This window comes from Xiphophorus couchianus, chromosome 20, assembly GCF_001444195.1.
Source record: "Xiphophorus couchianus chromosome 20, X_couchianus-1.0, whole genome shotgun sequence".
NCBI classification, from domain to species: Eukaryota; Metazoa; Chordata; class Actinopteri; order Cyprinodontiformes; family Poeciliidae; genus Xiphophorus; species Xiphophorus couchianus.
Window position 1 is genome coordinate 25,371,455 of NC_040247.1, and position 17,775 is coordinate 25,389,229.

Below are 17,775 nucleotides of genomic sequence, written 5' to 3' on the forward strand. Positions count from 1 at the left end.
TTGTTATGAAGTCCAAACCACATTTGCAACTCATTTAGACTTAAGAGTCTGAGCTTTTATCTGGATTCTGCTCTGTGTGTTTGAACTGATTGTATCATACCAGGTTGTTTTTTTTTTAAATGTTCATAATTTAGATGTAGTGGAATAACCACAGGAGAATGAGGTCCCTGAAGTGAGCTACAGGAACAATCCCCAAAAAGGTGCACATTAACCAAGAGATGAAAATTATTTTTTTAGTTCTTTTCAGAAAAGGTCATTATAAACATGAGCTCTCTTCTCAAAGTTCCTTCCTTCATAAAGCAAAAATGAAACATTAAGGCACTCTGTCCACACTCCAAAGTTAACTCCTTTATTCAGTGCTTAAAAGTTTGAAGCTATTCAACAGGAAACTGTATTTGAACATTTTAAGAAATCTTAAGTTCCTTCAAAGTGAAAAAGAGCGAGTTTCATCAGATAACAGGAAGGCTGAATGTATTACAACCAGAGATAAGAGTCGAGTAGATTTACCTGAGGAACTCAAATGTAACACTTTGAGTAGTTTTACAGAACTATTTTTTTTTTTACTTCTGCAACGCTTAAGTATTGCTTGTCTACCAACCTCTAATTACTTTACAAGTCAAAGAAAAAGCATGTTTTAAACAAAACGCAGACACACATAGCACAGTTAACAGACTGTGCTATACGATCTTTTTTTCTTAAAACTACTTTTCATTCAAAAAGTTGAGAAACATGTTTAAAATTGTAAATGAAATGTCCTCTACATTAATAAAACCCAGGAGATAATTTACATAGCATTTATTGTAATTCACACATTTACATTTAAGTATCAATTCTTCCCCATATATATATAAAAAAAAAAAAAAAAAAAAGAGGAAAAATTGTTTTAAAATACAGATAAGGCTGGGAAAAAAAGAAACCAGTTGGCACATTTACACAAACTAATGAATCTGACGTTAATCTTCAGGACGCAGACACCCAATTTTGAGAAAATCTGTCCTGCTTCATTTGCTACCTTCCTGAAAAATGTTGCTTCCCCAGTTTTATCCAGCACTCCCAACCCTCCTCCTCCCCCTCCTGCAGCTGCTAGTCGTTCCCTGTATTCCTTCGTCTTCCTCCGGTTTTCTGAGGCGGAGCTGCAGGCTGCAGCTGGCAAGACGGTACGGACCGGGCGACAATTAGGGAAGCGTGGGAGAGACAGCCGAACCTGTTGCCAATTACGGTGACCATGATCTGGAACGGCGCATAAAGTCAGATTAATGGGCTCCCAGAGCGCGGCGCAACTCACTCCACAGCTCACCCAGCTCCACCATCAGGCACGGAGATAAAACAAGGTGCTTTTATTTATTACGTTTCCGTGGGAACAAGTTACACACAGAAGTAAAAAAAAAAAAGTGCATTCGTAGAACAACTTGTCAACTACAATATTCAGAACAAACTGTAACAGCAAAAAAAAAGAAAAAGGTGACATTTTAAAGGTATGACAAATCTAACCGGATCTGTTCAGTGTGTGAAATCTACACTGTGACCTAATCAAGGAGGAGATGGCATGTCTGCCTGCGACTTCAGAGCATCATCATCATCATCAGTAGGAGCTCTTCCCCAGCAGCATGCTATGGAGCTGCCGCATACGGCTCTCCTGCGGCAGCGCCAGCCTCTTCTCGGCACGCTCCTCTTCCTCCAGCAGCTGCTCAATGTAGCAGGAGGAGCCCAGCAGGATGTGGCCTGTGGCCTGCATGGAGAAGATGGTCCATCGCAGAGCCTCCCTACGGCGCAGAGCACAGGCAGAGTGAGGAGGAGAGCAGGCAGAAACGGTACCATAGCAGAAATACACAGCTCCGACATGCATATGCAAACATATATATATATACACCATTTGGATTGGTTTAGTGCAGATTAACACGCATACAGAGCATCAACCAAAAAAGGACCTGATGCAGTGGGTCGCACAACCTTAAACATCTCCATGTTTGTCCCATTACAATGGTAAACTCTTAAAGGGGTTTTACCAGAAACCAAAGTAGTGGATAAGTGTGAAGCTGATGTTTCACAAATAAATCTGAAGTTCACCGTTTCATTGCATTAAGCATCCAGCTGCTTCATCTGTTGAATTAAAATTGTGTTTCATTCAATAGATGATGAAAATTGTGTTTTCATTCCACAATTTTTGTGTTGGAGAATAAGAAGTTTAAGAAAAGGCACAAAGGTGTGTGTGTATGTGTGGACAAGGCACAGGGGGATTTGTAATAACTTCTATAGCTCCTGTAGCTCTCAGTGTGTGTGTGTGTGTGCATTAATTGTTCTACAATTGTAGAACCAGCTGACACTGCAATTACAGCTAGAAACCAGTAGAGGCGCACTTCTACCAGCATGGAGCAGGTAAAGACATTCTGTTGTCCATTCTTGCTAAATAGCTCAAACTGTCGCAATGTTTTGCTGGATGATGACGTGCTCTAGAAATTGTTGCGATAAATAATGTTTTGAGACCGTTTTAAATTAGTATTTTAATGGCATAATAATGGAAGTTTTCCCTCTCAAAGACAAACTTTAACTTTGTACAGAACACTCCTGAGTGGAACTGGACATTTTGAATTTAGACAAATTAATAAAATAAAAATAAATAAAAAAAGACGTAAGGAAATAAAAACTACACACAACCAAAATCAAATAAAATGGATCTAAACAAATCAATCACACCTTGAAATAAATAAATAAATAAATAAATCAGAATGATACCAAGCTCATGTTAACTTATGCAATTAAATGATGATTAATTGCGTACTGTGACAGGTTCTCCAAATGCAGGATTAAACCTATTACGACTTCCAAATCTTGGAACTAGGTCTGAACTTGGACTGGACCATTCTGACATGAATATGTTTTACTTTAAACCAGTCCATTGAAGTTCCAGCTGCATGTTTAAGATAATTGTCTAACTGGCTTTCTTTTAGTCTTCTTAGATCAACTAGCTCATCACTGCTGAAAAAAAAAAAGATAATTAAAAAAAGCATCTCCACCATGTTTTGTTTCGGGGTCTGGTCCCTCGAAACACCAGCCCTTTATGGTGTGGTGAAAGTTTGTCATTTCCTGGATTTTATTTAGGGGCATGAGAGTAAAGAGAGCCCAACAAAAATGTTCCACTTTTCAGATTTTAATTTGTAAATATTTTTGTCCTCTACTTTGTGCTCGTCTTCAACATAAAATCCCAATAAACTACAGTACACTGAAAAGTGTTTGGAGTTAAAAAACAAAACAAAAAAAACAGCCCAAAGCCATTTTTAGCCCTGCTTCCTCAAACTGCTCTCCAAGACCTCTCATGTCCTTTCAACAGCAGAGCGAGGGTCACATTTGACAAGTCTGCAAACCGTAATCCTCTTTGGCTGAGGCTCCGTATCAAAGCTGGAAACCAGCCGATCCAGGCAGTGGTGACATAACACCTCGGAAAATTAATCTCACTAAAATCTGACCTTTATTCTTCTGCCAGCTCACTATATTGCCACCAATAGAAAATGAGCAGGTAAATTCCTGTTTTGTCTATTTAAGGTGCAAGTAACAATGCTGGAAATTGGTGCTCAGAAAAATAATTTAAAAAAGGTCACTAAAACACATCTGGAAAGGGGGAAACTGGCTCCAAAAAAGCAATTTAAAGATTGGTTTGCGGTTTGTAGATGTCGAGTCAATCATTTTTTTTAAACAAGCCCAGATTTTATATAGACTCAGTTTGACAGGAGTTCATTTCAAAAGGTCAAATCCTTAAATGGGACACAGCAGCCTAGTTTGTCTTTATGTTACTAAAGTAAAATATTAGACAGCAGTTCTGAAAAGGCCTCAGAGAGAACATCCCATGTTTTGAGCTCATGAAGCGCCATTGAATCCATCTGTTAAAACTAGAAAATGGCACAAGAAATGCAACTTCCTGTTAAGGTTTGCCACATAGGAAGCACAGGAATCATGCGGATGAAGCCCTTTGGCACAATTAGATTTGAGAGTATACTCCAAACTAACGCCACGTTGCAATCTGTACACCATTCTTATGGTGAAGCAGGGTGATGGCAGCGTCATGGTGTGGAGCTTAATCACTGCAACGCCATTTAATTTTGACCAATCCTCGTAGAATAGGTTAGACTTTTGAGACGTTCCATCGGATTTGGGTAAACTGCGTTTACACTCCATGCTAACTTGAATGACGGATTCATCTTTTGCACTTTGACAATTCAGAAGATGATTTTGTTTGTATTAAGGGCACCATTTCAAAAAGGCCTTTAAAAAAAAGTTATTTGCACTATAATTATCAACGGTGCAAAAAATCCAGTCTTTTTTTGAGAAGATGATATAGAGCAATTTCAACTTTTTTGTAAAATCACATTATAGATTTTACAAAAAAGGTTCATGTTATAGAAAACCTAAACCTTACACAAATTTTTATTTTTTTTTAACTGACAACTTTAAAAAAAAAAAAAAAAAAAGAAAAGTGCTGCAGTTATCGGTAATTTTATGCTCCGACAATCACAAAGAGACATGGCAACATCCTGGAAGGACTGACTAGGAGCTCCTAATGAAACCCTCGTCAGCCAATCACCTAGCATCACCCATGTCTCAAACGAGCTGACCTCCATGCTTTCTTAGAAATGAACTGCTAGATAGTTTGTCGAGGAGAAATCCTGGTGTTGCCTGCATTATTCAAATAAACTAAAATCTCTGATATACGTTTAAGACTCTTACTCACTTGAGCATCTTTTTGGCTGCGTAGCATCGCAGGTCGTAGGACACAGTGTAAGCGCCGTAGAGCGTCGCTTTCACATTAAGGCAGCCAATGAAATCCTTGGGGTTGTTTTTGTATAGGTCGAAGGTCAGTTTGGCCACATCTGTGCGGCACTTCTGTAGGCACTCGATGGTCTGAAGTCTGGAGGGGCTGTTCTGTGAGGAGGAGAGGAGACATAAGACGCATTGATTGGAAGAACATTTTGATGGCAACCAAGTAAATATTTATAAAGAGGAATTCAACCTTTCCCTTTAATTATTTTATATTATGAAGACACCTTATGTTGATTATATCAGTTTAAAGGGCAAACCACATAATTAAAATTGTTTTTATTCTTTAGGTTAAATATCTAACATGCACTGGATCCCAACGCCTGACATTTCCCTACCAAATAAACAAGTGGCATTTTGAGGCATGGACAGACTGCTGAAGAGTGCCATCTAGTGTCCGTTACAGTGAACAAGAGCCTTACAGGATGTAGACTCCACTTTTGTCCCTTCTCCAGAACCATCAGAACCGTGTTCTCCGGCAGCGTTTGGAAGAACTCCTCAATTTCCACGCCGGTGCCGTCCTCGTCCAGAACCAAGGCGCTGACACACTGCAGACTGAAAGAGTCGCTGACCTGGAGCCAGCAAAGAAAAGCAAAGACAGTCAGCACAGTTTATAAAATATATATATAAGATGATAGACTTTATAAATATGCTAAAAATGTACAGCAAAACTAAATTTAGATGCATCACATGACATTAAAATCCAGGTGGTCTTCTTTGAGAGTCTGACAAGTACAAACTTATCAAGACAGACGCTTAAACCAGAGGTGCAATGGAAGCGTTTAGGATAGAAATGCAACAATTTGAAAGATTTGGACAGATATCTGATATTAGTATTGCCATTTAAATGCCGATAAACAATGTACTGTAAAGATTTCTACCCTGATAACATGAAAATACAACCACATGACTGACATTGATTCTCTGTTTCAGTTAAACACCCAACAGTCTTGATCTGAATCACCATCATATGACCAAGCAAATCCCCCATGGACTCTACCATTAACTCAGGCTATCCTTGCCACTGCTAAGTCTTCAGCTTACATTTAGCTTTTCCATCTTCTCACCTTACTCATCAGGTCTAGAAGTGTCTCTGCCATAATTCCCTTCTTCACGCTGCGGTCCGCATTCGTTACCCTAAAGGGTTTTGGTCGAAGCGTTCGACCCGAAAGCAGCTGGGTGGTCATGGAGGCGCTGGCCGAGACGCTGGACGTCACAACCCTGAAAAAAAAAACAAATGGTTTGAGTGAAGACCTGCTGCTTCAACTTAGCAATGCCTTGATCATGCAGGCTAATGGAGGGTAGGCCTTACTTTGACAGGGAGGATGGAGTCAGAAGACTGAGAGACTTCATGGCATAATCCATGTGAGCGGATGCAGACCTGCAATTAGAAGCAGCGTTGGTTGACATCTTTCTACACGACACCTTGTAGAAAGCTTGAGTTACCAAGTTGAGACAGCTCAACTTGGTAACTCAATACTTCAAATAAAACCCAAGCAAAATGGAATCTATTCCTCAGTTCAGAACAATGTTTGACTGGGAAGCCCAAAACAGTAAGTTAAAACAAACAGTTTTACATTTTGAAAAACGTGACTAATCCCCAGCAGCTGGTCTCAGTTTTCTCTCAAGGGAGACCCTCACGCCTTCTTCCTTCAATACCGATTCAAGCTCAGTTAGACTCTTCCACCACCAACATGGATGCGCTCCCTGTTCTCTTGTCTCTCCTTCTTGCAACACTCCGTCACTGAACTTTGTGCTGATGACTGCTGAGCTGGTCGTCAGCTTTATTGAGAAACTCTCCACGGACACTCCCACTGACTTTGGACCACACTTTGACCCAGTAACACAAACCAGGAAGCCTACTGGCCACCCAGACAGAAAACTACACATACTGCAATTTTAATTTTATCCCAAAGCATTCATCAGAGTTCAATATTAGGTTTTAGTTTAATCATAAAATAAATTAAATGTTATTAACTTTGCAGGCTGTAACATTTCAGGCACATCTGAACACTTGGTAGCTTTGGCTGACTTCTACTTTGCTTCATCAGTTGTGGATATTTGTGATCAAGATAGTCCGGTCATCATTTTATGCTCTTAGTCTAGCATTTTGTGAATGTTCACATGCTTCAATTTAAACCTCTAGTCTCTGACTAAAATGCATTTGAAGTGCTGTACAAATCTGATACTGTTCGCCGTTTCACTGATGTCACGTTGACTCGGTGAAACAACACCAGTGTTGAGTCTAAACTTATTTAGAAACTCTGATTTTAAACATGGGATCAACAAATTAAGCAAGTAGTTCCCCGTTTTACTTCCGTTCAAATACGTATAGAAAATGAGGTAAGCAACCTGGACTGATCTTTCGCTGATGGACTTCAACTTGAGGTTTATGGTGCTGATTATTTACTGTGTCAGAGGTCACGCTGACTTTTGCAGCGATTATGATGGGATGGATCAATTCCCCGCATTAGGTCATGGTTAGTGTATGTTACATGCCAGCTAACACACCACCGCTGTGTCAGCTACTATAAAATCAGTCAAGGTGTGTTCAGAACACCTGGTTAATTATCATGGTGCACCTGGAGAGGATGGATAATTATTATTAAATGGAACGTGGGTCTAGGTACACGGTACTCTGCCGAGATATTGACAAACGACTTACAAAATATGGATATTTAACATGATAAATAAAACATTTAGGCAGAGCAGGATGATGAGGAAAGCAAGAAGTAGATTTGACCATAAGAAATCCCAGAAACTTAAATAGAATGTTATTAAAAGTACTTTTAAAAGGTCAAAAAAACACAGGAACTTACTTTTCCTGTGTGTTGCTCACGCGAAGAAGTTCTTCCAAACGAGCCTGCGTCTAGGTCCGCACCATTTACACGCCGGCGCAGGATTGCGGCTGAGAAAGTAGGCGGAGTCAGCAGTCCCTCTTAAATTGGCACATCAGCTGCCTGACACATAGCGCAAACCGCCAGCATCCGCCAAGTTAAGGTTACAAAAACAATACCCTATGCTCCGCAAAAAGAATAAAAAAGAAAAAAAGATAAAGAAAGATTACTCGAGTATTTTAGCTTGTAGCCATTCAGGTTATGTATCTGTTTATTTCATGTTCATTTTGGTGTTGCGTTTTTTTTGTTGTTGGCAAGTGAGGACACAATATTTCTTATTTGTTCTGAGACGTCTTCTCCGTTTCAACACCATCTCCCCCCTGGAGCCGCCCTCACCGCTTACGGCTGGTGTCTGTGTCGGGACTCAGACGTAGGAGCGGACCTGATGTCTGATTAACACCTGGAAAGCATCAATTAAAGGATATGTTTCCAGTCTGCAGTTTTCTGCACATTATTATGTCTTTTTAAGTTGGGTATTAAAACATAGGGTTTGTGTTTATGTATAAAGTGCGGATACAAAAATACATTTTAAAGCAGGGCCGTGCAGAGACCTTTGGAGGGGCGGGGACTCAAAGTTAGAAAGGGGCACATTGGAAAAGATCTTAAAACACCGAACAACAACACAGCAACAACCTATATTGATCAAGAATTTAATATTTAATCGGATCATACTATATCATTGTCATCATGTGGGGACAATGCAAAGCAAATGCAGTCTATTTTCCCCGTCAGGTATAAAGTTGCTGCTGACAGTCCTGGAGGGCTGAGCTGATCTGAGACTGTAGCTGTTAAACAGACCAGAGGAGAGAAAGTTGCTGGTTATGAAGCATGTCATGAAATAAGCAAATGTTATGCTATTTTGCTAAATAAGCCCTACTACTTCTGTTTAACCTCTAACAACTAGGCTGCAAACTGATTTAAAGATCAAAAAAGCTCAGATGGGTTAACTACATAATTGTTTGATGTTAGAACCTCAGGGATCTAGAATTGTAAGACCCAGATATCAAGACAAAGAAAACTCTGTAGCTGCTGGTAGGGCCCTCCAGACATTCAGGGGCCCCTAGAAATGGTTGAATTGTAACACAGTCCATAGATCTAAACCTGTAGCATCATTTATTAAAAATTACAATGCTATTAAATTTTATTTAATGCATTCAACAGAGAAAAAATATAAAATATAAATAGTACATTTGGGATTTAATTAGGAAGTTTACTTTGTAAAAGTGCAAAGAAACATCTTGATAGTTTGATTGTTTTGTTACAATGGCTACATTATAGCGTAATCTTTGTATTTGAGCTGGGTTTGTTCACACATTTTTTTGGCGGATGTTTACGCCTCCTTTTTTCTACAATGACCCTAATGTGTTTGTCGTAGTAACCCTACTGAAATAAATCCTTGTTTAATTAAGAACTAAGAATTAAGAATAAAATGAAAGCTGGAATAGCTCCAAGCATGACGTTTTTTTTTTCTGTCGCGCCTGCGCATTAAGTCCCTACACTCTTGCAGGCGCAGTAAAAAGTAGTTCCCATCTTTAGGAAAAATCACAATAATTTCGTTACTTTCTAAGGTGCACTCGTTAAGATACATTATCTAAAGCGACTGAAGTATTGAACGTATTTATACCTGACTTTGAGAATCGATTTTAAAGCACAAAGGTCTGCTATCGGACGAATAGCTATTCTAGTATCAATCCGCACAACACTTCCACCCGTCAAAAAGCGAAGAAGAAGAAAGAGTTCCCTCCATTAACGGATTGGTGCGCCAGACTCAACGTCACTCGTTGGATTATTAGAAAGCTTTATTTCGATAAAAATGAGGGAAATTCTTCATCTTCAAGCTGGTCAATGTGGCAACCAGATTGGTGCAAAAGTAAGTAAACATTCATTTTTTAAAAATGATACCTAAATTCGTTGGGACACCAACTGTAAAGTTACATTTAGTTTGGGCGGGCTTCTGAATTAGCGTTAGCTAGCTTAGCAAAAAAGAAACAAAAAGTGAAGGTAAGTACTAGCTAAATGACAATCTTTAGCCATACAAAATAAAATAGCATGTCAATAATCCATCTTATATTGTTTAATACCGTCTGAAATTTTACATTTAGGTTGAGGCCAAAAACAGTTTACATAACCGCCAGCCGTTGGTTTCCATTAAGCCTAATTTTCCCTCTCTCTTTGGTTGTAGTTCTGGGAGGTAATAAGTGACGAACATGGCATTGATCCAACCGGGGTGTACCACGGAGACAGCGACCTGCAGCTCGACCGGATCAACGTTTATTACAACGAGGCTTCAGGTTTGTTCACACTTCGCGTCACAGTGAAGTTAGTGGAGGAAGCGCTTTGGTACCGTTACCACAGGAGGGCCGTTATGTCGCCTGATTAGACTTTCCAGTGACGCACACAAGTTCAAACTGCTAGGCGTTGCCATGGCGAAGGGGTAGAGCGCGCGCGACCAAATGCTCCTGCCGCATGTCGTCCCTCTCTGTCGCTTTCCTGTCCGACCAAAATCAAATGAATGAAGACACAATAATAAAAAAAAGCTACCAGTTGCTACCATTTTTCCCGAACTGCTAGAAACGAATTATGAGTGTATCTAGGTTTCTGACGATTCTGCTTCAAACAGTTTATACTTGACATTTTCCACAAATCATTTTTGATCCATTCATTCCAGTGTTATCCAGATTTTATTTGTCAACCAGTTAATGATGTTAGTGTTTTTGTGTGACTGTTGTACCCTCTTCCCTCTCTCTTCTAGGTGGAAAATACGTCCCTCGTGCTGTGCTGGTTGACTTAGAGCCAGGCACCATGGACTCTGTGAGGTCTGGGCCTTTTGGCCAAGTGTTTAGACCTGACAATTTTGTTTTTGGTATGTGTATTTCTGTTAAAAAAAAATAAAAATTGTTTTGATTAAAATAAATGAAACTACCACATATTGGGCTGCCAAACAAAACTGGAGTGTTAATGGTTTACTTTCTTGAAAGTTTTCCCATGTAAAAAAAATTGAACTGGATAGCCTATTTAGTTTGTCAGGATTTTTATAGTAAGCTGACTTTTTTTTTTCTTAAAAAAAAAAATTTAAATACTTTGATCTGTAACAGGTCAGAGTGGTGCTGGTAATAACTGGGCTAAGGGCCATTACACCGAAGGAGCTGAGCTGGTGGACTCAGTCCTGGATGTGGTGAGAAAGGAGGCAGAGGGCTGCGACTGTCTGCAGGGATTCCAGCTCACCCACTCCCTGGGAGGAGGCACCGGCTCCGGCATGGGCACACTCCTCATCAGCAAGATCCGAGAGGAGTACCCAGACCGCATCATGAACACGTTCAGCGTGGTGCCGTCACCCAAGGTTTATATCGTCACCTTTCTTAAATAATGGCCCAAAATTATTTTATTTGTTTATTTTTGCTTTACTCATCTTTTTTTGCAATAAAGAGGTGGTGATGTTTTATTTTATTTATTATTCTTATTTTATTTCTTTCTGTTTTTGCCAAAGGCAAAAAATGATTTAGGTCATAATTTTAGGGAGGTGACGATGTTCACTTCTGTTCAGATATGATGCTCTGCTTCCTCAAGGTGTCGACGCATACTTGAGAAAATACATTTATCGCCAGTTGGGTGGATGATATTTTTCTTCTGTTGCCGACCCATAAGATTCTATGTGTGCTGGGTACAAAAAAGACTAGTCGGCTGCTTCTAGTACTTCTAGAAGCACAAAGCTACAAATGTCTTTTGTACATTTCTGTTGTGATACAGGTCTTAAATTTCATTCATAGTGATCTTAAAAAGTCTTATGTTTGGGTTGATGAAACCTTCTGAAATCCTTCTTCTCCCAGCCTTAAACTAGGTTCCATTGTTCTCTCTGTATTCCCCTCCTGGCAGGTGTCGGACACCGTGGTGGAGCCCTACAACGCCACCCTGTCCGTCCACCAGCTGGTGGAGAACACTGACGAGACCTTCTGCATCGACAACGAGGCGCTGTACGACATCTGCTTCCGTACGTTGAAGCTCACCACGCCCACCTACGGCGATCTGAACCACCTGGTGTCGGCCACCATGAGCGGCGTCACTACCTGCCTGCGCTTCCCCGGCCAGCTGAACGCCGACCTGAGGAAGCTGGCCGTCAACATGGTGCCGTTCCCCAGACTGCACTTCTTCATGCCGGGCTTCGCGCCGCTGACGAGCCGCGGCAGCCAGCAGTACCGGTGAAGACGCTCAGTCCACCTTTACATTAGGATCATCCCCCACTTTAGATATTTAATTCCAACTAAATGTCTTCTCTTTTCCAAGGGCCCTGACCGTCCCTGAACTCACCATGCAGATGTTCGACGCCAAGAACATGATGGCGGCGTGCGACCCGCGCCACGGCCGCTACCTGACGGTGGCCGCCATCTTTCGCGGCCGCATGTCCATGAAGGAGGTGGACGAGCAGATGCTGAACGTTCAGAACAAGAACAGCAGCTACTTCGTCGAGTGGATCCCCAACAACGTGAAGACGGCCGTCTGCGACATCCCGCCGCGCGGCCTCAAGATGTCCGCCACCTTCATCGGAAACAGCACGGCCATCCAGGAGCTGTTCAAGCGCATCTCAGAGCAGTTCACCGCCATGTTCCGCCGCAAGGCCTTCCTTCACTGGTGAGTTAGCGTTAATCAAACGCGAGTCTGTTTGCCTAGAGAGTTCGTTTGGGGAGGTGTGAATGTGCTATCCAACTGATGTGGACGGATAAAACAAATTCTGCTCCACCGAAAAACCTAGGTCTCAATTCTAATCTTGTCTCATCACAGGTACACCGGCGAGGGCATGGATGAGATGGAGTTCACCGAGGCGGAGAGCAACATGAACGACCTGGTATCTGAGTACCAGCAGTACCAGGATGCCACAGCCGAGGAGGAGGGCGAGTTTGAAGAGGAGGGAGAAGAAGACATGGCCTAAGCAGCTGATATGGCGGCTTTGCTCCTGGGCAACATTGTTAGATTTCACAGTTTCTTTCTTTGTTCAAAGTGTCAAACACTTCAGGCATGATAAATGTCACCAGTTTTGCTTGTTCTAAAAAAAAGTTTTAGGATTGCTTTCAGGCCTTGCAGAAAACATGTTAAATATCACAATAGATTTTTTTTCCCTGGAGCATAAATGTGTTAACCTGTAATTCTGCCCTGTAGTATTTTGAATGTTTTGTACATTGAAGCTTTGATATGTGAGCGGTTTGTTTTTATGTGGTGGCTCATTTTTTTACTGGGACTGTGATGATGAGTGTTTTTCTTAATGTTGTAACTCCTCCAGTCTGAGCGCCACATTTCCCTCTCACAATGCATTTCTTTAAAGCTGTTTGTTATTTTTCCACTTAACTCTGACAAGTTGGTACAGAACCCGTCTAGCGACATGGAAGAACAAAAAAACAACTATACATAATATCTTGTGAGAACCACTTCATTATAAAAAGGTATGGCCAAGAGTGTTTTTTTAATTCCCATGTCACCCGAAGTTTGTCCGTCTTTGGATTTTATTTTCTGAATGTGATGTATTTAGGATGGTTGCATGGATTTCACTACATTAATAACTTGATGGTATGTTCATAGAGTTTTAAATAAAGGTTTTTACCGTGGTACTAAGCTGTGAATTGGTGTTTTTGTCAGTTGAAGGCATATAAATAAATACTTGAGCAATTCGAGGGGATTTTGACGCTTTCATGTTGAAAAGGATGGAAATAAATCTGTATGTAAGAGAGCCACTGTATAAAGAGCGACATCTGCTGGCCAAATGGCAGCATTGTATTTAATCGGAGGGAACTTTTGAGCCATATGGAATTAAAATATAAGCACATGCGCAGTAACATGATGTAATGATCTGTAATAATAATAAGACTAAACTGATAGAATATTTTCAGACCCATCAAACATACAACAGCTGACGTTGGTGATGATCTGCAGAACTCTGGATCCTGAGATGGGGTCATGTTCTTAAAACTGGTTTTGGCTCAGGATTTTCACTTCATTGGAGCTACTAAAATATTATGTAAAGTCATATTGCATGTCGGTATCATACGCCAAATTAAAACTATTATCCTGTTTAAGCCAGCAGTATTTTTACAATTTCCTGCGTTGCTATATTGACAAAGTACAACAAAAATATTACCATTTGAGATTTCTTTCTCTCTTTTTGCTCATTTGTTGCCCAAAGTCATTACAGCACCTAATTGTGGTCTCAGGATTCCTTTTCTGTGTGGACAGACCATCATGAAGAAGCTCCTAACTCTGCAGTGATAGTAAAATGTTAAATAATTAAATATATATAGATCAAAAAAAATTAAAAAAATCTGAGAAGTGTGGCGTGCATTTATATTCAGCCCCTTTTACCATTACTTGCGTAATCTTCAAATCTTCCTGCATGCATAATCCATCACATTTACGTCCTGTTTCTCTGTAATTAATTAAAGCTACAGTACTCTGACATGAGATAATCCAATTCCGTGCTCAGCGCAACACAGAACCAAGCTGGACGTAAATCAGGCGAGCAGCTCGTTTTCCTCCCCGCTGCTTCAGATCTTCCACTCCGGAGCAGGAGCGCAGATGACTCATCCGCGCAGATATTCGCCTAATCAAGAGCAGATAATGCATCTAACTTAAAATAGCTGCGGCATGTTAGCCAAATTTATTAAGTATTAAGTGAACAAAGGGTCCGCAGAAAGGATCTGTTCTTCCCTCAGAGGTCAATATCCTGCCCGGGCCTTTGTCCCGCAGTCCACAATCAGATACCGCAGTCGGGTGACGCAGGCTCACTCCGCCGGGCTTTTTACGGGCTGCTGATGCTTGTAATTACGCTGAGCTGCACGGCTGATATCAGCACTGAAATGAGGAGGAAGCGTGATCATCACATTGGATTTAATTGAACAATTTTTTTTGTTTGTTTTCTTTTGTTTTTTTCTTTCAATTTAAGATCACACATGCAAACACGAGAGACGTTTCACGCCACAGTGCAAACAAAACGCCAGACCACCAATGTTCACAGCAGCACGCACGTGGCACACGCAACGTGGCACACTCAACTTGGCACACACACGTCCCTGTGTCTGGTTATTTGGACTCCAAAGTCAGTAAATGAGGTGAAGTTTAGGTTATTTATCATGAGTAGAAAAAGTTGCACAGAACCAACACGGATCGTAGCGACAGGATTCACCCCAAACTGAGCTGGTTTGAAACAAAGATTTATGGTACAAAGTCTCGTTTTAGCGATTTTTTCCCCGCCAGAGCCGGTCTAAGGTTGAATGAGGCCTTGAGCTGAATTTGATTTGGGGGCCGAGCTTCCTGTCAAACCCACCTCCTTCATAAACCTTTTTGAAATGGAAAATATTTATGACACCAATAGCTTTTGTTTTTTTTTAATGCCAGTTTTTTGCTCTTATTCTAAGTGCATTTCACTCAAACATTTTTTATAGTTTTTTTTCTTCTTTTACAATAACATTTTTTTTGTTTATTTTTTCTTATTTTTACTCTTTTGCTTTTTGTCTGTTCTAAATAAATAAATAAATAAATAAATATTCTCACAAATGTAGGAAACAAAAAAAACAAAAAACACATTTTTGTACCTGCCAACACATTGAACTTGACTATATTCTGGCTTGTTCTGAACTTGGACATTTCCTAATTATTTTTCAAATAAAACAATTCAATTTGTAAAAGTTTAATTGCTCTGGAAATTCCAATTTGTGTTTTAAACTTAAAATGTGTTTGAATTTTATTTTAAACATTCTCAACATAGTAACTGTAAGTATTTAAAGATTTAATCTTTGAAAACTGACGCATTCCTTTGAGCCCGAGCTGCGCCTTCCTTCACTTATGTCTCAGGCCGGCTCTGGGTCTCCGTCCCTCCGGCTGCTTTCATTTCCTCTTGCCGATCCTCGCCATGAGTTCCGCGTTGGCCGCCGCCTTGGTCCTCATGTCCTGGTTCTTGGCGAGGTCTATGAGGACACTGAGGATGCTGGTGGGGACATCCAGGGACAGGGCGAAGCGGGAGCCCTGCTGGGCTCTCTTCGGCACCCGGGGCGCGGGGCGCGGGGCTCTGGCCTGCCGCAGCACCAGGTGATGCTCTGAACGGAGCAGTGAGTTCAACACGCCGTCGCGGTCCAGGAAGTCGACGGCCAGGACGTCTCTTTGCGTGTCCTCGTCGAGCCGGGCGAGGGCCGGGCGGCGCACATGGCTCTGAACGCAGCAGGGCAGCAGCAGAGCCAGGCAGAGACACACACACACACACACACTCCTCATGGTGAGCACGTCTAAGGAGAGAGAGACATAGAGAGAGAGAGACGGATCTGAATTACACAGTTGGGACACCGCAGAGCATCAGCAGGTGAAGGTTTGCGACAGAAATGTTGAGTGTTTAGTTGTTAAAAGCTCCCATTCCTTGTTCTCTGCATGTTTGGTTGTTGTTTTTAATTTTTTTCTTTCTTTTTGTTAATTTGACCAGAACTTTGCTCTTTCAAGCCTTTCATAAGCGCAGCAGCAGCTCCGTCCCTGCTGTGCTTTCTGTGCAAGTGACTCCAATTAAAGATCGATTTGTGTATTGATTTAATCTCATTTGTGTTGCTTTTTAAAATTATTTCTGCTGAAATTCCTTACTTCCTATTTTTTCTACATATCGTAAATGTACCACATTTTATACATTAGAAGAAAAATAAATTCCACTTCCTGACAGTTTTTAATGAATTTGTACACACACACACACACACACACACACACACACACACACACACACACACACACGCACGCACACAGACAAAACAAACAGCTCCTGAAAACGGAGCACAATCAGTGTTTATCCAAAGTTTTTGAAAAATTTGTATATATGAGCCAGCAGGAAGAACACTTCTGGTTGTTGTTTTTGGTTTGACACAACCACAGCATAAAAGGTTAATTAACGTTTCTTAAACGTTATTGATACATTTAAATGATCCAATTCATTAAAAAATATACATGTAGATAAATATACATATTTTTTTCTATGACAAGCTTTAAAAGGAAAAAAAGAAAAGAAGGACCAAACTATCTCCAACTCTGATCCAACCTTCCATCCTTAAAGGTCATGAAAGCAGAGGACACTCAGCACTCACTCAGGAGGGAAAAGCTGACGGCGTAACCAGGAGGCACTAGTTGCTCCTCTTGTGGTGATCACCTCCCTGCGAATCTGCAGCGTCCTCCTTCTTCTTCCGGCCTGTCAGATCTTCCTCTCCACTCGCGCGTCCTCAGCCTCTCTGGTCTTCCTGTGAGACGCGGCGTCCATCCCCTCTCTGTTTATCTCTCACGCCCGGGCGCCCTCCCCTCTTTTCACGTCCTCTGCACTCCAATCGCCGTCTTTCTCTTTTTTCTAAAAATAACACGAAGCTAATCGCAGAGTGGATTTGCTTTTAATTAGTTGGATATCTGCTCCGGTTTTGGAGCCACGTCAGATTACACATGTTTCATGTGAGATGTTGATTTGACAGCTGATTGCGGGCAGAGAGATGCAGCAGGAATGTGGTTTCCGTTGCGCGTTATATAACTGCAGGGAAAAAGGGTGTGGGGGAAACAGATTTGAAATAAATATGCATCTAAACACTCTGGACATTTTTTTATATAAATGTATAATGAATGTGGGGAACTGCAGGATGCGAGTCTCCCAACATCAACAACAAAACTGTAACTTTTGCAGATTTCTTCATGTTTTTTTTTTGTTTTGTTTTTTTGCTGGAATTTTCTGTTAAAAATCGGAATAGCATTTTTATTCTCCCCATTTTTTACGGTGATACACTTTAAAAAAATATATAAATAAAAATTCCAACTGCTTCTAGAAGTGACCTCGATAGTAAATAACATCTCTATCCTGTTAGAGGCTCAGAGAACATTACCAGCATTTGCAACTATACAAACCGGAGAAAATATTAATGAAATTAAAAGTAAAACAAAAAACAAACAAACAAAAAAATAAACCCATGAGAGAACAGCTGCCGTTCAAAGCAGCTTTAAATGCTGCGATCAGCGTTTAAAACTACTGATCACCGAAGATTTCCAATCCAATCTGCTGGAGAATGGCCTAGTCAAAGTCTAG

General features: G+C 40.9%; 3 protein-coding genes across 4 annotated transcripts; 1 reads left to right on the plus strand and 2 right to left on the minus strand.

Annotated features, from left to right (window-relative positions):
* Positions 1-780: 780 nt before the first annotated feature.
* cidec (cell death inducing DFFA like effector c) lies at positions 781-7,737 on the minus strand. Of its 2 annotated transcripts, none has more exons than XM_028001729.1 (6): positions 7,629-7,737; positions 6,122-6,190; positions 5,877-6,030; positions 5,232-5,381; positions 4,724-4,914; positions 781-1,763 (listed from the first exon to the last, which is right to left on the minus strand). In XM_028001729.1, the coding sequence occupies exons 2-6, from the start codon at positions 6,172-6,174 to the stop codon at positions 1,583-1,585; spliced, it is 729 nt and encodes a 242-aa protein (XP_027857530.1). In that variant the 5' UTR covers positions 6,175-6,190; positions 7,629-7,737; the 3' UTR covers positions 781-1,582. The 2 variants fall into 2 exon arrangements, with proteins under 2 accessions (XP_027857530.1, XP_027857529.1); XM_028001728.1 differs by lacking the exon at positions 7,629-7,737 and adding an exon at positions 6,387-6,582.
* Positions 7,738-9,407: 1,670 nt separating this feature from the next.
* Positions 9,408-13,307, plus strand: LOC114135091 (tubulin beta-4B chain-like). Its single transcript, XM_028002033.1, has 7 exons — positions 9,408-9,576; positions 9,889-9,997; positions 10,459-10,569; positions 10,802-11,046; positions 11,580-11,902; positions 11,988-12,332; positions 12,483-13,307. Exons 1-7 carry the CDS (start codon positions 9,520-9,522, stop codon positions 12,628-12,630), a joined length of 1,338 nt encoding a protein of 445 aa, XP_027857834.1. The 5' UTR covers positions 9,408-9,519; the 3' UTR covers positions 12,631-13,307.
* Positions 13,308-14,588: 1,281 nt separating this feature from the next.
* ucn3l (urocortin 3, like) lies at positions 14,589-17,617 on the minus strand. Its single transcript, XM_028002038.1, has 2 exons — positions 16,802-17,617; positions 14,589-15,967 (listed from the first exon to the last, which is right to left on the minus strand). The coding sequence occupies exon 2, from the start codon at positions 15,954-15,956 to the stop codon at positions 15,573-15,575; it is 384 nt and encodes a 127-aa protein (XP_027857839.1). The 5' UTR covers positions 15,957-15,967; positions 16,802-17,617; the 3' UTR covers positions 14,589-15,572.
* Between the last annotated feature and the right edge of the window lie 158 nt (positions 17,618-17,775).